This window comes from Heterocephalus glaber, unplaced genomic scaffold (genome assembly GCF_053883595.1).
Source record: "Heterocephalus glaber isolate CG9 unplaced genomic scaffold, H.glaber_assembly_v1.0 deba00001451, whole genome shotgun sequence".
In the NCBI taxonomy this organism is placed as follows: domain Eukaryota; kingdom Metazoa; phylum Chordata; class Mammalia; order Rodentia; family Bathyergidae; genus Heterocephalus; species Heterocephalus glaber.
Genome location: NW_028258301.1, coordinates 20,310 through 40,421, shown reverse-complemented (window position 1 = coordinate 40,421; position 20,112 = coordinate 20,310). Strand labels below are relative to the sequence as shown.

The 20,112-nt window shown below is 53.8% G+C and overlaps 1 protein-coding gene across 1 annotated transcript in view; it reads right to left on the bottom strand.

The window, feature by feature from the left end:
* Positions 1 to 20,112, bottom strand: part of LOC147827292 (maestro heat-like repeat-containing protein family member 7) — a 46,745-nt gene that overhangs the window by 8,932 nt on the left and 17,701 nt on the right. The window contains exons 7-17 of the mRNA XM_087214810.1: positions 19,741 to 19,845; positions 19,507 to 19,642; positions 16,450 to 16,562; positions 15,869 to 16,045; positions 15,493 to 15,647; positions 13,371 to 13,512; positions 12,175 to 12,365; positions 4,465 to 4,602; positions 2,714 to 2,828; positions 1,215 to 1,355; positions 352 to 531 (exon numbers count right to left, since the gene is read on the bottom strand). Of these exons, the coding sequence (XP_087070936.1) occupies positions 352 to 531; positions 1,215 to 1,355; positions 2,714 to 2,828; positions 4,465 to 4,602; positions 12,175 to 12,365; positions 13,371 to 13,512; positions 15,493 to 15,647; positions 15,869 to 16,045; positions 16,450 to 16,562; positions 19,507 to 19,642; positions 19,741 to 19,845 (1,593 nt within the window). The remainder of the gene's footprint in view (positions 1 to 351; positions 532 to 1,214; positions 1,356 to 2,713; positions 2,829 to 4,464; positions 4,603 to 12,174; positions 12,366 to 13,370; positions 13,513 to 15,492; positions 15,648 to 15,868; positions 16,046 to 16,449; positions 16,563 to 19,506; positions 19,643 to 19,740; positions 19,846 to 20,112) is intronic.

Sequence of the window (20,112 nt, the reverse complement as noted above, 5' to 3'; positions counted from 1 at the left end):
GAGGCGAAGGACAGCCAGGGCCACCTCACCCAGGCCTAGGTCTGGAGCACCCTCCATTCTTCCCAGCCAGGGACCCCACTAACCCAAAAGGTGCCTTCGTGGCAACTGGGAAAATTTCCCCTCTGCGGGGACTGGTAAAAAAAAATATATCCCCTCTTCTGGGACCAGTGGCTTTAACCTTTTCTGGAGAGACTTCATAGAAGAGAAGAGCTCTCTCCAGGAGAGTCAATTAGAGGAAGGCATCTTCTCTGGAGGAACCAATTGCAAAAAGACCTGAGGCATTTGGAACAGGGCGCCCCCTCCTGGGCTGGCTCTGCCCTCCCTATGCCAGCACCCTGTGGGATTCCTTACATCACTGAAGTGTGGCAGCAGGACCTGCAGCATCTCCACATAGACCGAGCTGTCCCTCTGCTTCCGGTCCTGCCCCTTGAAGATGGTCTTGAGGCTGTCGACTGCCTCCATCACCAGCACCCCATCCAGGCTCTTCAGGGCCTTCACCATGGAGGGCAACAGGGCCTGCACCTTGGCCATCTGTGGGGCAGAAGCCCTTGGGAGTGGGGAGTCCTATATGGACTTGTGAGGAGGAGCCCAGCCTGATTCACCAGGATGAGCAGGGTGGCCCCACTTCCACCACCAGGCCTTTGCCTGTGCACGGCCTCCTGCCTACAAGGCCCTCACTCAAGTTCTGGCTGCTGTCTGGGGCCCTCTCTGGCTCCCTGATTCTTGCCTGGCCTAGGTCCTTGAGGCCCTTTGGTATCTTATCCCCTTCACCAGCTCTGGAAGGATGATATCCCACATTATGAATTGGCTTTCTGAGTTTATGTCCTGTCCCTTCATCCTGGCCACATCGTGAGCCAAAACAATGCCTGGCAGAAAAAAACAAAGCACATTTATAAATGCTAACGGTACACCAACTAATGCCCGGGGCCTCAGTTTCCTGATCTGTAAAATAAGAATAATTACTGCCACCATTGCTCCCCCGACACATCCATCTTTAGGGTCACTGGGAAAAATCTGGACTAGAAACTCTTCAGAAAAGGATAAAATATATCGGGACTGTGAAGGCAGATCTATGTCATAGATGGGATCACCGAGGCTGGACAGAGATGGGCTCTGGTTCTAACCGCCAGTGTCCAAAAGACTGTGGTGGCCCAGCTTGGCCTCCCTCCACTCGGAGGCCTCCCTGGGCAGGTTTTCCTCCATCCCCCACTCACCTTCTCCGACCTGCGGACCAGAATCATCAGGCCCCGGATGGACAGCACCTTCATGACAGGGTCTTGGTGGCCCAGGCCTTCCACCATCCGACCCAGAGAGTATACCTCGGGGATCCGCCGCACCTTCTTCATCTGGAGGAGCTGTGGGAGCAGACAGGAATGACTCACCTGCCTCAGCCCAGGTCAAACACAGGCCGAGAACTTCCTTCCTACAGGAAGCCTTCCTTGTCCTTTGTGCCGTCCAGGCAGCGTGAACCTCCTGCCTCTGAGCCCCCCTTATAGGCCCTGGTGACAGATATCCTGCCCCCCCACCAAATGACAATGTCAGGTCACAAAAGGCAGGTGAGTGTGGCGGTACAGAGTGGACTTTACGGCGTTCACCACACCACAGCCTTCAAAAGGGAGGGACTTCTTACACAGCCTTGACGATATAATGAAATAGCCAAGCACAAGCACAAATGGGCCGCTTGCACGAAGAAGCCAGAACACACAAACAGCGGCAGAAAGTAGAACAGACGTCCCTGAGGGCTGGGGGAGAAGGAGAGGCGGGGTCAGGGTCCATGGGAACAGGGCTCCGGGAGGTGAAATCGTTCTGGAGACGGGGTTGCGCAGGGATAGGAATCTACTTAATGCCTCCAAACTGGACACTTAAGAGGGTAGAATGGCAAATCTTATGTTCTATATATTTTTATCATAATGAGGATAAATTAAAAAGAGACAGAGACAGAGAAGGTCCCAGAGCCCAAGAGTCTGGGTTGGAATCCTAGATCTGCCACTTGGGCCCTGGGAAAGGTGCTGAACTCTGTGCCTCAGGTCCCTTCTTTTTTTTATTTTTTTCCCCTCGGGTCTCTTCTTTACAGTGGGCCACCGTCTGGTCTGAGTCTCAGGGTTACTGTGAGGATGAAGTGAATCAGTAATCGTAAAGCCTGGAACTCTCCTGGAAGAGAGCAAGTGCTCAAGAGTCTTTAACACTTTAGCAAATGCCACTACTGAGTCTCTCCCTCCCAGCTCTGTCCCCTCCAACGTCTCCTGACTCCGACTCCCCTCCACCACCCAGCCCCAGCACTTCCGGCAGCTGCTCAGCCTTCTTCCGGGAAGCCCTCCCTGACACCTCCTCCCTTCTCTGACCTGCTCTCTCACCACAGTCGCTTTTTAGAACCCTCACAGGTTATAACTGGGGGGCACTTGGTCTTCTGCGGACACACGGAGAATTCCTTCTGGCCAGGGTAGAGTCAAATTCAAATGTGCACCTGTGGTGCCTGGCACAGAGAGGGGCAGCAGAGGTTGCTGTTTGCCTGGCGGCCCTCGGAGGGTCTGGGGAGAACTGAACAGGAGGAAGCGGGGTGGAGAGAAGGGGGATCAGGGAGGGGGACCTACGCCTCATGTTCGGGGGGGAAAACATTGCTCCTGGAAAGGGTTTGTAAACTGCAACCCTGTTGGCGCAGAAGTGACCCCGGACATGAGCTGAGCTCTGCCTTACACCTGCGGCCCTGTCATACCTCCACGAAGAAGGCGGTGGCAGTGATCTTGTGCTTCTTGTCACCGTGCTCCAGGAGAGGGATGAGAAGGTAGAGGAAGCGGCACCGGTCCTGGCAGGAGTATCGCACCATGGCCCTGGGGGTGAGGAGGTGCAGGCCCTCAGGTCCTCCGGCCCCAGGGGCCTGCTGGGTGGGACACCTGGGCCGCTTGGGTTCCTGTGAGCCCAGGCTTTCCACCTGGGTGCTTCTCAGAGGCCATCTAGTTTAACAGCTCCTTTTACAGATTGGGAAACTGAGGCTCAAGGTGGGAAAGTTACTTGCCTGAGGTTACCCAGCAAGCCAGTAAGAGGGACAAGCTGAGGACCTCGGCGACACAGGCCACACTGGGAGGAAGAGACAGGAAGAGAGGCAGTGAGGGCTGGTTCTCTGAGCACCAGGGAGCAACCAACCAGACTTTTGCCTCTCTGCTCCGTTCCATCCTCGCCGTTGCCCTTCCAAACAACTGCTGCTGTTACCCCCATTTCACAGATGAGGAAACAGAAGCTGAGCATGGAGTACTCCAGATCACAGAGCTGGGAAATGGCAGAGCCAGAGCCCTGAACAAGGGATCCTCACAACAGCTGTCCCCCGGCATCAGCATCGGGACTCCTGGGGACTTGCTGGAAATGTCTCTCAGGGCCCTGGCCCTGACTCACTGAGGCAGAAACTCAGGGCAGGGGCAGCAGGCCTTCTAGACTGCCTTGGGGCATGAGGATCAGTCACACTGCTCCACGAGGCAGAGTCCAGGGAGGTGGCTGTCATGCACCGAAACCCTGACCCTAGCACCAGCTGTGTGACGTGGGGTGGTCACTTCTTAACTCCTTGGGGCTCAGCTTTCTTGACCATAACCCTGGGCTGTTCCATTTCATGGTGAGGACGAGAAGAGACCTTGCACATAACACCCCTTCGCATGGTGTCTACAGTGTGGTTAGCACTCAGTAAACATGGCTGACTCTGAGACACCCAGGGAGGGTGCAGGAGTCGCAGGATTGAAACCAAGGGACCCCTTTCTGATCCAGGGAGGCTGTGAGAGGCTGCAGGGAGAGCTCTGGTCTGGTCCACCTGGTACTCAGGATCGAACTCAGGACCTTGTGCTTGCAAGGCAGGCAGTGGCACCACTGAGCTAAATCCCCAGCCCTGGTCCAGCTGGGCTTTTCCAGCTCTGCCACTTCCTGGCTGTGTGACCTTTCAGGCATTGTGACCCCTCTCTGGACCTTGGCTGCTCTGGTGCAAAATGTGTATTAATGCCCACTCCAGTCACCATCCGGCAACAAAAGCAAGCCTGCGCCCCGCTCTTGGCGTATGCCAGGGGCATAAATATTTTAATTCCTACCCGCCCCTCGGAAGGTGGATGCAGACTTTTCATACTTCTGAGGGGGAGTGGAGGGTCAGGGGAAGTAACTTTGCCTCGGTGGTAAGCTAGGAAGTGGCTGGGATTGGGGGCAGACAAACGTCCCCAGGGCCATCCTCCTGGTTATTGGTTGCACCTCGGTGTTTCTCTTAGAGTGGGAACGGGATTCATACCATAGTTCAGGAAAAAGGCACTTTGTAAATACCCTAAAGGCTCTGCAGCTGCGGAGAGCCTTGATAACCTCAGTTCCCCTCCCTGGGGAGGAGACTTTGCTCCCTCTGTGCTGCCCAGCCGCCTGCAAGGACTGCAGTGCCACCCAGCTGCAGAGAAGAGGTGACAGAGGGAGCGAGGGGCTCCTCCATCCAGGTGTCCCAGGCCTCACCTTGCCAGCAGTGACACTCCGAGGTGGTGGCTCTCTGCCTGCTCCAGGAGCTCCCAGCCGCCCTCAGCCTCCACGAATGCAGCCTCGTAAGAGCAGCCTATCTTCAGCAGCAGGGTCTTCACCGCCTTCACCACCCAGCTGCGGGAAGAGACTGAGACCCCTGAGCCCCAGCTCTGGCGCCACCCCACAGGCTTCTCCCCACCTCGCTAGTCCTCATATGGAGTTCTGCCTAAGCCTGGCTCTTTGTAAATAATTCGCTTTGAGAAGAAGAGAGGAAACAGAAGTGAAACTCCTCTCCCTGTCCTGGGAAGATGGGGCTTTTCCCCTCTTCCCCTAAGCACTGTTCCTGGAGGAAGAGGCCGAGCTGGCCTCCCAGACTCCACTCCCCAGCAAGCCCAGGGCCGAGCCAGGACAGTGCCCTCTGCTCACTCCTGTCCAGCCCAAGTCCTTTCCTGCCTCAGGCCCCTGAAGGAGCGACTCCCAAACTGGATGCCGGGAGAAGGTAGGAAACTTTCACACCCCAGGGACCAGCCCGGCTGGGGCTGGGCCTCTGTGCTTCTTAAACTCCTGAGGGAGCCCCCAGGGAGCAGGGAGGGGCTGCCATCTACTGACACTCTCCTGTGTTGTCCTCCATACACAGGCACGCGCGGTTGAAAGACAGGATACGACGGGGATCTGACCTGAGAAACCCAGGGGCACTCGGTGTGTCCTCACACAAACCTAGCTGGTTTAGACTGCTATACATCTGAACTCCATTGTAATCCTAGAGGACGATGGCCATACATATTGCTGGACATCAACCAAAAGTCATTATGAGGGCTGGGCCCCCCTGTAATCCCAGCACTCTGGGAGGCTGAGGCAGGAGAGTAAAAGATTTGAGCCCAGCATGGACAACTTTGTGACTTAGCAAGACTCTGTCTCGAAAAATAATGAAAAGAGTCAGGGATGTAGCTCAGTGTGAAAGCACTGACTTCGGTCCCCAGTACTGATTTTTAAAAAAATTATGGGGTACCTTGAAATGAAAAAACAAAAGACAAAGCAGAGACTAACAGTCTCAAAGCTTGACAGAGACTGATGGTCTCACGGCTGATGGTCTCAAGGCTTGCCCCTCCTACTAGACCCACGAAGGTCACTGTGCCCGAAAGATGAACTGCTGAATCAACAGCTGCCCATATGTCCCTATGTCTTAGAGATAAATTGTAAAAGCAACATCTCCCTGCACCTCCTTATCCCTGTGCTGAGTTCTGGTTCTGTAAAATTCTGCTTGCTTCCCCGCCTTGCCTAAAGAGCAAGATAAAAATGAAAACAAACTTAGAATCGGGGCTCAGACTCTGGAAGGCGACTTCCACTGAGCCTGGTAGCAAATAAACCTGCCTTTCCTTTCCATTCTCTGAGTGTTACTCTCTTCCTTGGTCTACCTGCCCTCTGAGTGCCATACCAGCATGACTGCATATATAAACTTTTATTAAAATAAAAACCGACAAAGAGTAAAATAAAATAAGATAAAAACTGACAATGTACAGAATGAAATTTACATTGACAGTTTCCCTGAAGCCTAAACATTTGCCTGCAGAATCCAGGTGTCTCAGTTACTTTTCTCATTGCTGGGACAAAACACCTGATGCCCAAAGTTAAGGGAGGAGAGGTTTATTTGGCGCACAGTTTGTAGAGGTTTCAGTTCATAGTTGGCTGGCTCCAGGCAGAGGGGCATCGCAGAGGAGAAACAATTCATGGCAGAAGGTAGCAAAACAAGCAAGGGCTCTTAGCAGCTTCTTTCTTCCCTTTTCATACTCTATCTAGGCTACCAGGATTAGGGTGGTGCCAAACCAATCAGTGCACTGATTTAGTAATCACATACCCTTGATCCCAGCATCACACACTCTAGATCCAGCCACCTCTGAAAAAGCCCCACCTATGACTGCCTGAAGCTTTAGGGGGCATCTAAACACAAATCATAGCATTCTGCCCCTGGACCCCCAAAGACTCATGTATATTTCTTTTTAAAAAAAATTTTTGGTACCGGGGATCGAACTTGGGTCCTTGCGCTTTCGAGGCAGGCGATGGAACCACTGATCATGTGTATTTCTTTATACAACCTCTAAGAGTTCCCAAAGTCCTAACAGTTTCAGCATTGCTGAAAGTCCAAGTTCCAAGTCTCCTCTGGGATTCAAGGCAAATTCTTACCTGTACAAATGAAAAGAAAATTGAACACTTCCAACATACAATGGCACGAGATAAACATTACCATTCCAAAACGTACAAATAGGAGGATACAAAGGAATGGAAGTCCAAAGCAAGTCCAAAATCCAGCAGTATCCAAGGCAATCTGTACCAAGACATAAATGCCAAAGCGCTTGGGTGGCTCCGCCCCTACGGTATTTCCAGTGGTGTTAGCTCCCATGGCGTCTCTCTTGAGCCATCTCTGCTCCCTTCTTGCAGTTTTCCTCAAGTGATCCACATTCCTGGCTTCTCCAAACTTCTGGGGTCTCCCCTGCACCTTTGGCTTCACACTCACAGCTTCACACACTGCCCTCTCAGGGGCACTGCCTGGCCTCCCAGGCCTTCTTCTGAAAGCTGGGTGGAAGCCTTCCTGACTCCACAGCTCTTCCATTCTGCGTGCACCTAAAGCCAGTGCCACGTGGATGATGCCAAGGTCTGCCACCAGCTGGAGCAGTAGCCGGGCTTCCTTTTCTTTTGGCTGTAGGTGTCAAGTGCCTGGATCACTGAGCACTCTAAACCCAATCCCAAGGAACAAATCTTCTAGGCTGCCACCATTCAGGAACATGGTGCTCTGGGGCTCTCTTCTCAAAGCTAATTCTTTCACCTTTGCAACTCTGAGGCTGCAAAGACTGGACTCCAGCAAGTTCGTGTAATGCCTTCAGGCCATCTTTTCTGTTGTGTTCTTCTGAAATATTTGGCTTTTCCTTGCTAGTCTTTTCAGTGACCAATTTCTCCTCTGTTCCATCTTTGCACGCCACAACTTTATTGGAGCTTCCTTTCTGGCCAAACTCATATTTTTAATCATTCTGCTGGCTGTTTGCTCTTGATTCTCAACATAAATCTGGCTAAAAGCCCCCAACAGTAGCCCTGCCACCACCTCAACATTAGACTGCCTTAAAATTTCTTCTGCAAGATCAATCAGCCTCAGGAAAAGTCTCTGGACACAAGCAAAATGCAGGCAAACTTTCTACCTAGCCATAACACACATGTTCTGGAGTCCAATAGCCAATCCAGTCCTCTTTCCCAGCAGAAACCTCCCAAACCTGTTCTTTACTGGCAACTTTTCTATCGGCATTCTGGTCTCCTGAACTCTCACCAGAATCTCCCATTGAGTACAGCCTCAGTCATTACAGCTCTACTTTTTCAGCTGGCATCTCCAAACATTTCCTTACTCTTTCCTTTCCCATAAGCCAGCTCCAAGAGCCTAAAGCACATGGTCAGGTACAGTCATAGCAATAACTCCACTCTCAGCACCAAATTCTGTGTTACTTTTTTCATTGCTAAGACAAAATATCCAACACCCACAAGTTAAGGGGGAAAAGGTTTATTTAGCTTGCATTTTATAGAGGTTTCAGTCCATAATCAGCTGGCTCCAAGGCAGCATGGCATGGAAGACAGGCATTGCAAAGGGGACACAGCTCGTGATGGGCAGAAGGTAGCAAAGCAAGCAAGAGTGACCACAGCTCTTTCTATCCCTTATATATTGCTCAGGGCATTCAGGGTAGATAGAACTCACACCCTTAATCCTAGTGCCCTTGAGCCTAGCAATGCACCATGAGTCAATTCCAGTGTCACACTCTAGATCCAGCCACCTCTGAAAAAGCCCCACCTATGACTACATGAGGCTTTGGGGCAACATTTAGACATAAGCCAGAACACCAGGCTGCACTCGGATGGCTGATACCAAGAGCTGCTGTCCCCATAAATCAGGACAGAGTGCTTCAGAGCTCAGTAATTCCACAGAATTTGCTCTTAGTTTCCCTGGGTTTGCATTTTTAAGGAAGAGCCATCCCATGTGAAAATCAGTCCTTCTCCTGAGGCTAGGCCTTCGGCATTGTTCAGCCTTGGTTCTGTGCTTTGAAATGTGTGCTGCTGGGAGAGTCCCTGCCAGCAATGTCTCCTTCAAGGTTACAAAGAAGGCAGGGAGGGAGGGGGCAGTAGGTGCCCAGGTGTGGCCCGGCACCCTCTCTTTGCCATCCTCTTCTTCTCCCCTTGAAGCCTGACACCGGCGAATGCCGGAGCTGAGAACCTCAGGTCAGTCTTTGGAGATGAAGGGCGGTTTTCCTCCACCACTAGCGCCTTCGGCTGAAGCAGAAGAGCCACCCATGTGTACATCCCCGCCCTTCCGGGTCCAGCCCCATGTCTGGGGCATATGTGGCTGCTTTCCCATGAGCAGTCCTGGTGCTCAGAGAGACTTGACTTAGGGACTCCAGTCAGTGGCAGCCAGGCCAGGCCCTCCCAGGCTGTGCACACAATGATCTCCTGAGGAACAGCCTGAAAGCCCCATGGTGCCTCGGGGCCCAGGAATGGGAGGTTGCAAGACAAGTCGCCAGGCCACGTCCCTGAGGCTGAGTCCAGCCAGGCTCCTTGCCCGCTTCAAGCCCCCCCCCCCAGTGTGTCAGGGCTGGTGTCCCGGGAGCTAACTGTCACACTCATCGCTCACATGCCCCTCCTCAGGGTGGATGGGACATGGTGTGCATGGACAGGCACCTGCCAGGGGTCCCATCTCACAGTGGGATCCGGAGTGCCCACTGTCCACGCTGAGGCCACACTCCAGGGAGGCAATGTTCAGTGGCTGCTGTACCAAGTCACTACCGGGTGGCTTCAAATGACAGAAAGGAGTCGTTCAGTTTCAGGAGCCAGATGCTCAAAATCAAGGTGTGCGCCATGCGTGCACCCTCTGGATCTCTGAGGGGTGGCCCTTCCTTACCCGATGCAGTTCTCTGCTTGGGTCAGTGTCTCCAGAACCCTCCTTCCCATGTTTGCATCTCTCCTCGTCTCAGAAGGGCACTCGGTGTTGGCTGCAGGGCCCTAGGTTAGCCAGATGAGCTCCTCTGGAGATTTCAGATTAATGGCATCTGCAGAGACCCTTCTTCCAAATAACATCATGGCCACAGGTTCCAGGGGGATGTATCTTTTGTGGGGGGCTGTTCAAGCTCCACTCCAGCCCCTCCTGTGGCTCTCAGCTGATCAGCCTCCTCCTGCTGGAGCCCATGCCCTTCACCACCCACAGGGGGCACTCTTCCCACTCCTTGCTCCTCTTCCTTCTCCTGTGGCACCACCTTGTCTTCCTCCTGTTTCCCTCCAGAGCCCCTCAGCTTTCCAAGTAGCTCCTGTGAATCTGAGAGGAATCAGAATTGGGAGTGGGACTTCACAGATGGCAGATGGTGTAATCCTATTTGGTCCTCATAACACCTCTATGGGGCAGAAACCATTCACCCATTTCATAGCAAGGAAATCACCACCAAGAGATTCAATTAGTTTACTCAAAGAACAAAGCATCAAGTGATGGACTCGCATCTGAGATCTTCTGACTTCAAGCCCAGCTACACAACGGCCTGCCCTCTGCCCCTCCATGTACACCTAAGCCTAATACATGATGGGAGTAAAACAAGAAAAGACTCATCAATTTGGCTGTGTAAGAACTTAAATTTCTTGGGCCAGGGATTTAGCTCAGTGGTTTTGCCGCCTGCTGTGCAAGCGCAAGGACCCAAGTTCAATCCCCGGTACCAAAAAAAAAAAAACTTAAAATTTCTTAATTGCAAGAGACCATAAAATAATGGCAGGTAAAGTGACAAACTGGAATATCAATTAGAAAGAGTTAATTCCATTAATATATAAAGAGCTTTTACAAATTAATAAGAAAAATCCCCAAAAGTCCTATGTAAGCCAGAGATGTAGCTCAGTGGTACCCCGCTTGCCTGGCAAGCACAAGGTTCTGAGTTCAATCCCTGGTACCAGGGGGGGAAAAAGTCCTATGTAAAACTGGGCAGGGGACAAGAACAGCTTATTCACCAAAGTGAGTTACAGAAATGACATTTAAAACTTAACCTCATTTAAATAAGAATACTGCAGACCAGAACTATGGCAAAATTCCTTTTTTTCTTTGCAACTCTTCAGACTGGCAAAGATATAAATATTTTATAATACACTGTGATGGCGAGGGTGTGGGTGTACCCTATTGGTGTACAAATTGGGTGCGGAGGAGTTACTTTTTGTTTTACCCTCACCACTCCATGGTTGTGGTAGATTAATTAATGGTCAACTAGAACACCCAGCTGAAATGAGTCAGCATGGTCTGGACATGGAAGACCCACCAGAGGGTTGTTGCCATTGCATAAAGAGAGAACTGGAGGGGAAGATCGTGGGCTGTTGATTTTCCTGGAGAAGCTTGCTGCGGATGGTTTTCTTGATGTGAACTTGGCTGTTCTCATTGGAGGAGGAGCTCAGGGCCTCACTGTCACTGGGAATGGCTGCTGTTCTCATCAGGGGAGCTCTGATCTTCACCTTGAGCATCACTTCCTGGCTCCAGTATAGATCCTTCAGCCTGGTGGCACAAATCATCCCACCAACACAGGTTTTCTGGCTTCCACCACTGGCCTTTGGGCCTTCTGGGTGCAGATCCTCAACACAGACAAGCATGAGACACTGCCGTGGGCTCCAGGCCACTGGATGGACTCATGGAGAACAGTGCCTTGGACTCTAGGCCTTCAGCCGGACTTGTGAGGGATATTGCTGTGGGATCTGGGCCCTTGGATGGATTCTTCGGGTCTCTAGTGTGCAGTTCGATCTCTTGCACTCCTCTGCATTTGATTTTTTGGTTGAATATTACAAAATAATCCTATGAATTATGTCCTGCAGTCAATCGATTCCCTTACAAGTCCTGAGTACAACAGTGGTCTAGACCTTGTTCCCTGATGTATTCCTTCCTGCTCCACCTTCATGTTCAGATGGAGAAGGCCTCCGGCGGCCCACTCCCTTTGCAGGAACTCACTCTACACATACAATCGCAAGGGTACATAACGACATATAAGCGAATGTCCTACAGCACTGTCTGTGATTGCAAAGGGCAGGGAAGCACCTACAGCAGGAGGAGGAGCCCAGCTAAACAAATGACTGTCCTTCAGGATTCTACACATAGGGATGCCCCGCGGCTATCAGAGCAGCTCCCTGTGTGCTGGTGTCCAAGATACAGTGTGTGATAGGTGAAAAGCTATGCGCCTATGTGAGGCGGGCTGCAGACACGAATGTGGTCATCCCTGCACAGCCAGCCCTGGAAGGGCAGGAAAGAACCTGCTCATGTTTGGAGAAGGGAACTGGAGCAGAGCAGGAAAAGAGACTTGATTTTAATGTCTTGAGATTTTGTTTTGTTTTGTTTTGTTTACCCATGTGCGTATATGGCCTATTCCAACCAATATTTAAAAATAAAATGGATGGAGAAGGAGGAAAGACATTCGGCTCTGAGCTCCTTGAAGAAGCTTGATTTTCTCAAGCCATCCTGTGCTAAGTCCAATGCTGGACACAGAGCAGGTGCCCACAAGTAGTTCCTGCATGAAGTAGCAACTCTAATAAAAGTACGCTTCTGTTTTCTCTCCTAATCCCAGAGCTCATTTCTAGTACCTGACTGTTGGAGGGACCCTTGCTGGGCACCCACACACACACACACACACACTGCCAGGGAACAGGGCCAAGGGAGACGATAGAGCTTACTGCACAGGTACGAAGGCGGGAGGCTGTGCTTGGTTCTTGGTGTCCTTGTGAGGAACCCTGTGGCCAGGCAACTTGAGGCCGATGTGGTAATGGACCTGAATGAGCAGGGCCAGGAGCAGTTGGGGGTAGATGCACCTCACACACCTGGCGAAGCTGTTGATGGACAGGAGCTCACACAGGCCACTGGCTGCCTGGGGACAGAGGAGAGTCCAGTGGCATGACCTGGGCCACCTTCCCAGCACTCCTGCTGAGGCCCACACCTCGGCCTCTGCCGGTCTGGACCTGGGTCTTTGCTCTTCTCTGGCCAGCCTGAGAAAGCTAATCTTACCCACTACTTCTGGGCCCTGACCCCCAACACTAGAGCCCCGGTCCTAGGAATAACCACAGCCAGGCTCTTAGCTTTGCCCAAGGCTTGGATGTTATGCAACCCTGGAGGGATCTTAGCGAGGGGACCTGTCCCACCTCTGAGGTGCAGACAGGGTGGTGATCCCATTTTGCAGGTGAAAGGGCGGGCGTGGAAGGGCAAAGCACGTTCCAAGGCCCCCAGCCTGCAGGGCAGATGCTGGCTATAGTGCGTCCTGGCTCTTTCCCGTGGACAGCACAGGCAGACAGAATGTGGGGATGTCTGGGCCAGGGTGCCTTCTCCTTCTGTCCTAGGGCGGAGCCCAGAGCCAAGCATCAGGAAGCACAAACCAGTCTGTCACCTACATGAATGACGGAGTCACTCACCCATGAGGTAGGTAGTACAGATATTCGTGTGTGTGTATGTGTGTTACTGGGGATTGACCTCAAGGCCTTCACCCTGAGCTACATCCCCAACCCTTTTTGTTTTTATTTTTTATTTTAAGACACAGCCTCCCTAAGTCGCTAAGTCTCCTAGGCCCGCCTCAGCTCCTCAGAGCACTGGGATTGCTGGTGCACGCCACCACGCCCGGCTGGGTATTATTACCATTTCTATCCTCAGATGTACAGAGGGGGCCTGGCCTCCGAGGTGGGGTCACTTGCCCATCTCCCAAAGCAGTGACACAGCATCCCAGGACCTAAGGTGCGCGACCCCAAAGTCATTCTGTTCCCACCATCCCAGCTTGCCTTCCCCACGGCGGCACTGCCATTTCACCCGGTGGATCCAAGCCAAGAGCCCAGAGACAGGAGCTGAGCAGCAGCAGGGACTGGCAGGTGGGGGGGGGTGTCCTCACCGCCAGGGGCGCAGTGGAGGCCTGGCCCTCCTTGGTGACTGGCTTCTCCTTCAGGGTGCTCAGCAGCAGATCCAGGAGGTCTCCAGCAGCGCCACAGCTGGGCTTGGGCAGGATCAGCTGCCTCCACATCTCGGCTCCACTGCTGTGGGCGGGGCGGGTGGTCAAGGTCCCTACCCCACATGGTTTCAGGGTTGGAGGAAGTGAGAGCCAGTGGGACAGCATCTGCGGGCACTCCAGCAAGGACGGTCCAGAAACTTCCCAGAGTCCGGGCTGCCAGTGCTGGAAACCCCACCTGCGGGCTCCACCCCGGTGCTGACACACCACTGTTCTTTGGCAAAGGTTACTGAGTGTGCCCTGCACCAGGCACTGGGAAAATCTCTGGGGATATGGACTTGAACAAGAATTCAGACATTCTAGATCACCACATTCTCACAAGGACCCCCAAGCTGGGTGTGGTTGCTACCATGTTACAGATATAGAATGGAAGCTTAAGAGAGGTGAAATCGCCTGTTGGAGACAACACAGCTACAGGCGGCAGACCTGACGTCTCCAAAGCCTGTAGTTGTCCCTCCATGCTGAGGAGCAGAGCCGAGGCCGGGGAGGCCCCAGGGGCCTGGATAAGGCTTCAGTCACAGAACACAAGGTGCTCCGCTCGGGCCCCTGGAAGGCAAATCCGAGGGCAGACGGCAGCCTGCAGCGCTCTTGCCAGGGGAGCTGACTGTGTGCTGAGAAGTAAGAGACCTTTCTCCTTTCTCCATGAGCATCTGAACCTTCACTCCTGGTCTAGCTTTGTTCCCATGGAAACCCGATAAAGACAGTATGTCAACTATGTTGCTAGGCAACACTGCTTATGGTAAAAATGGTCATCTTTATGACCACTTGGTAAATCGAATCTGGCCTGGAACTATCAATTAACTGAAGGGACGGATGGCAGTGCTGTAGCACTTCCAGGAGGCAGAGGCCTGTACAGAGCTTGTCCCCGAAGGGTCCCTGGAAGCGAAGCCTGTGGGATTGGCCTGAGAGGCTCTGGGCCCTGCAAGTCCTGCACCACTTAAGCTAGGCTGGCTCCTGTGTTGCCCACAGCATGGGTCTCTTCCCTCATGCAATGAGCTTACCTGGGAGGCCCAAGAGGCCAGCTCCGAGCCCCAGGCCCAAGATGAGGGTAAGGAAAAGGTGCAAGTGTGAGGAGACCCTCACTGCAGGTTCACAATGCGGCCTGGCCCTGGGAGCTGTGCTTCCTTGGACACTGCGCCAGGTGCCTGGTCGCCTCCATCCTGGCCTCTCTCCTGGGCAACTAGGACATCAAGTATGGCCTGATGGCCTTGCAAGTCTGTTTGGTGGCCCCTAGAAGCTCCTCCCCGGAGGAAAGCAGAGATAAAGCCTTCTGGCGGGAGGAAGGGACATGGGGCTGGGTCCTCCCGAGCCTGCCAGTCTCCTCAGCTTCTGTGAATGGCCCTAAGTCCCCTCACCAGAGCACACACCACATCACACCTCTGTCAGCTTCTTTCCCTTTTACTCCAAACAACCGTCCTAAGGTGTAGATTGCCACTGCCTTCTTTTATTCACCCAAAGAGGAGTGGAAGTGTTTCAGGGCTGAGCGGCTAAGGCCAGCAGACTGGACCCCTTGGCTGCAGGGATCCCAGGCACAGCCAAAGGCTGGAACGGGTGCTCAGCGAAGCTGGCTGCATTACTTCATCTCACTGCCCTCTGGGTGTGAACACAGGGATTCCTTCCTCCCTTTGCCTGTGGGGGGAAACTGAGGCCCAGAGAGGGAAAGCAGAATGCCAAGACCATGTGATGCCGGAGACTGAGTGAGTCAGGGCTGGGACACAGGGCTCATTCCGTGGCATCATTAAAGAGCTCTCCGCTTGGAATCCATCAGGCCTGAGCTAGATGCTCTTCCTAGTGATAGTTCTGTGGGCCCCTAAGCAAGAAACTTCCCCTCAGCCTCAGTTTCCTCATCTGTAAAATGGGGCTGCAGACACCCAGCAGTGCTTGGGAAGGGTCTAGCGGTCACCACAGGAACCAAGGTCACAGAACAGGGGCTCCCAGGGAGGGCAGGAGGACAGGGGCTGTTCTGATCCTCTGAGGAGTGGGGGCTGGGAACCTCCTTACTCCATACCTGTTCAGGGGGAGGGGACACTTGAGCAGGGCCACCACGACCTCAGTCATGAAGGACCTGGCCAGGAAGGAGACGGGAAGCAGGGCCACCTCTCGGGCGCGTGGCTCCTGGATGTGGCTCAGCTGCACGTGGATGCCCTGCATGATTTCTGGGATCTGGTGGCAGCCAGGAGCAGACAGAAGGAGGGCTCATTGGAGAAGCCGAAGGTAGGAGAAGGAAGGAAGGCGGAGGTAGGAGAGAGGACCGGGTAGGAGAGAGGGCCAGGGTGGGCACAGGGGTGCTGCTCTTGGGAGTGAGGGGTTCCTCTTCTCTGCCCGCCCCCAGCTCAGCTGAGTTCTCAGGGCTGCCCGGGAGAGCAGCTGGTGCCCCGCCTTACCACCGCCAGTGTTCTGAGGTGGTACCACCTCAGCACGGAGCTGAGCGTGACCTCCGAGGGCAGCCGCATCGTCTCCCCAGAGTCCTTCCCCAGAGCCTCCATGCCTCCACTCAGCCCTTCCACGGCTGCCAGCAGTAGGTCCTTCACCTGCTGGGGGCCCAAGAAGTCTCCAAATTCCTGGAACGCAGACAGACACGGAGGTCCCCACGTGGATGGGCAGTCCTGGGCCACACACGGGACACGGCCACAGCCACAGCCGTGGGTAGGAGCCAGGGGGAGGGCCACACACACGCCCTCATCCATAAACATTGAGTCCCCGAGGGAGGAGCCACAAGACGAGGGGCAGCAAGGTCCCTGTACCCAGGACTGGGAGGCACGCATCACGGAGAAGGGAGGCCTGGCCCACGGGCTGTACACAGGAGGCAGCGGCTGCGGACAGCTCCTGTGGGGAGGGAAGGCCTCTCCCAAAGGGCGGGGCCAGTCGGAGAGCTGGTGGGGGAGCAGGGGGCTGGTGGCGCTGCCCCGCCTCCCTCCCCACCCAGGGAGGCCAGCTGCTGAGCGGCAGCTGTCCCTGCGGTCACCAAAATCACACGCAAGATGTTCTGGCGTGGGTTGACAGGGTTGTGGGGCCCCAGGAAGCGCTTGTTGCTCTCATACAGCTCCTTCTTGTTGGTCTCTTCCTTATTTCTGGGTCCTGCAAGAGAAGAGCCTTCTGGTGAGGCGTCACCAGCCTGCTGCTTTGAATTCTTTTGAGCGAAAAGGCAGGAAGTCCCCAATTCCTACAAAAGCAGCTGGATTGATGGTCACATGGTGAACACGCCTAGGTCAAGAAACAGAACCTGGGGGCCGGGGGTTTAGCTCAGTGGTTTTGCTGCCTGCTGCACAAGCACAAGGACCCGAGTTCGATCCCCGGTACCAAAAAAAAAAAAGAAACAGAAGCTGATCAGAACCCCTTCCCGAACCCCTCTTGGGACCATCTCCTGCTGCACCCAGGCAACCACTGATTTCTAAAGCCCTAGGGAGAGCCCTTTGTGTAAATGGGCTCATAACGTGATCTGTAGCATCTGGTTCCTCTCACCCAGCATTACACGAGTGGGATCTACTAATGCTGCAGCCCATAGCATTAGTTCTCGCCCTCATCCTCATTGCTATCACACTGAGCTACATCCCTAGCCATCTTAAAACTTTTTTTATAATTTTAAGACAGGGTCGCACTAAGTCGCTAAGCTGTTCAGGCTGGTCTCAGACTTGTAATCCTCCTGCCTCGGCCTCTCAGTGTGCTGGGATTACAGGTGTGTGCCACCAGGCTACATGATTCTCCAGGGTACAAAGGGACTTTGGGTTACAGATCTGTCCTGGTGAGCACATCTAAGGCATGTCCCTTGTGAATCCATCTGCACACTGGTGAGGGACGAGCCCAGGAGAGGAACGGCCGGCTCACGGGGTAGACACTGGGGCAGCTCCCAGAGACACTGCCAACCCATTTTCCACAGTGGAGCTGATTAGTTCCTGGGGCAGTGTCTGGGGCGCCTGTCACCACACTCACTGGCCCAGGCCTTTATCGTCGTCACAGTTTTGCCATTCTGGTGGACAGTACTGTTTTACATTTTATTATTTGCTGGGCTGGGGCTTGAAACCAGGGCCTTACTGAGGTGCAGTGAGTGCTTTATGCCAGGGCCATACCCGAGCTGGGCCCCTTTGCAGTCTCCATCCCCTCTTCTACTTTTTTCCTTTAGTGCTTATCTTCTGAAGGTCTCTACATGTCACTTGTTTATTTCTGGCCACAGCCTGTCTCCTGACAATGTGAAGTGAGCCCCACCAAGAGAGGACTGGTCCCCAAATCTCCTTTCTCCCTGCAGTGTCCTCAGATCCTGCCCGCCCCTCAGTGGCTCCGTACTTCCTGTTGTTGGAAGCGCATTCCAGGCCCACTTCCGGGCCCCTCACTCTTCCCCGGGCCTGGGTGCTTCCAAGATTCCTGAGAGCTATGAAAGACACAGACACCAGAAAGGGACTTGGGTGCACACGTGCCTGCCTGTGGAGAGCAGGAACTTGTAATCAGGTGTCAGGCAGACCTGGTTCCCATACCATGCTCTTACAGTTAAGTGGCCTGGATAAATTGCTTTCCTCCTGGAGACTCTAGCAGCGGGGCTTGACCCACAGCCCCCAGATAAAATATAAGAAATTCAAAATATATCTGAAATTCAGATTTAACTGGGTGAAGCGCTTCTCGGCCTTTCGGCTAAGATCAAGTGCAGATTTAACTGGGTGCCCTCTATTCTTAGCTAAATCCAGCAACCTTAATTTGGTCTATGCTGTTCCTGCCCATAAGGCTGCTCATTAACATGGCTTAACCTTCATTCATCACTTTGAGAGCATGATGGTGCTTGATCAGTTGGGAAAAGCTCTCAGGGACCAAATCTGTGCCCCAGAGCCTGAGATCGAGAAGAGTATTGACTCTAATCCCAGCACTTGGGAGGCTGAGGCAGGAGGATCAAGACTTTGAGGTCAGCCTGGGCTACACAGTGAGTTCAAGAGCAGCCTGAACTACGTAGTGAGACCCATCTCAAAAAACTAAAAAGGCCTTGCAAGGTGACACACGCCTGTAATCCCAGCTCTTGGGAGGCTGAGGCAAGAGGATCGCCATGAATTCAAGGCCAGCCTGGGGTACCTAGCAAGATCCTGTCTCAAAAACAAAAGGAAAAAAAAAAAGGAGAGGAAGGGAAAGAGGAGGAGGAGGAGGAGGAGGAACAACAACAGGAAGAACAGGAGTAGGGACACCAGACCAATCCCAAAAGGCTGGAGGAATGGGGAAAAAGAATTGTATCTGACAGGTGCCCGGGGTGGGTGGCACCAAGCTGGTCTCTGCAGACTCTCTAAAAAGATCTCTTTGAGTATTTCACAAAGCTTGTGGATTGTGCCCTTTCACAGATGGAGAATCTAGGCCTACACAAGCAAAGTGCTTCCTGAGGTCACACAGCTGGGAAGGGCCACAGCCAGGTCTCATATGCAGGTCACTGTGCCTCCAGAGCCAGGGGAGTTTAAACAATAGGCCAGTGTCCCCTGGATTTGGGGCAGAGTTGGGACTACAAAGGAGGGAGACAGGAGACAGTGGACACCATGCACCTTGAGGGCAGTGCCAGCTGGACACAGGTCTCAACATATGCGCTATTGCCAGCTCCCTGGAGCTGATGCTGGGGCCATTCCCCGCCCACAGGCTTGGGTGCAGCAGATTCTAAGACAGGACCTATTCTGCCTGCTCATTCAATAGCTAACCTGCCCCCCGCCAGGCCCAGGCTTGACATGGGAACACGGTGGTGACCAAGACACGACACTGCCCTACAAGCCCATAAGACACGAGGGCCATCAGGCCTGGGTGGACATGGTGCTGCGGGGAAGTGGAAATGGGTCACAAATCAAGCTTGGCGGGATAGGGAAAAGCTCAGCTAGAAGTGCCTTCATGCACTGAAACAGGCCTGTGCCTAGCCTCTGCCCTGGTTCCTCAGGGACCCGAACTGCACATCACTTCCCACAGTGCCTATCCCCGCCATGCTGTCTCTCCATCTCCCTCTGGGGCCTCAGGGTGGCCCAGCCCAGTCTGGGTCCGGAAGCCTTGCTCTAGGCCCTTCGGTGGCACTTACGTTTTTGGAACTCCAGGATGGTGTAGAGGAGGGTGATGCCGTCCAGAGCCTCCTGGCCAATCTCCTCGTCAGGATCCCCAATACGAAGGATGAGCCTCCCCAGCAGAAGCCCCAGTGCCGGGAACTCTGAGGACATCTGTCATAGCGTAGGGACCAAGTCTTACTGGGTCTACCATGCTCCACAGTGCACAGCCAGGCAGTCCACCCCGAGTCTCCACCCCACAGGACACTCACGTAGAAAGGCAGGCTCAGGAGCATGTGGTTCAGCAGAGAGACGCTGCTGTGCACAGCTCGAGCGCGCTCGTGGGCCTTCCCTGAGTTCATCCAGGGCCCCAGGGGCTGGGGGACAAAGGTGAGGTTCAGCCCTGCTGCTGGGTGGGCAGCCAGCCTGCAGCCATCTACAGGAGGCTTCCAGAGAGGGCCTGAAGGTGATTCCCCTCAGCCACCGCCTCCTGGTGGTGTAGGGAGAGATGCGAACCACACTCACAGGCCACAGGGAAAGTGGAGGAGTTCCAAGGAAGGAGAGAGAGAACACAGGGGCAACAGCAACCAGTGGAAAGTGGGGAAAAGGTAGGGGCAGGAGGTTGGGACAGGCCTGCAAGGCCA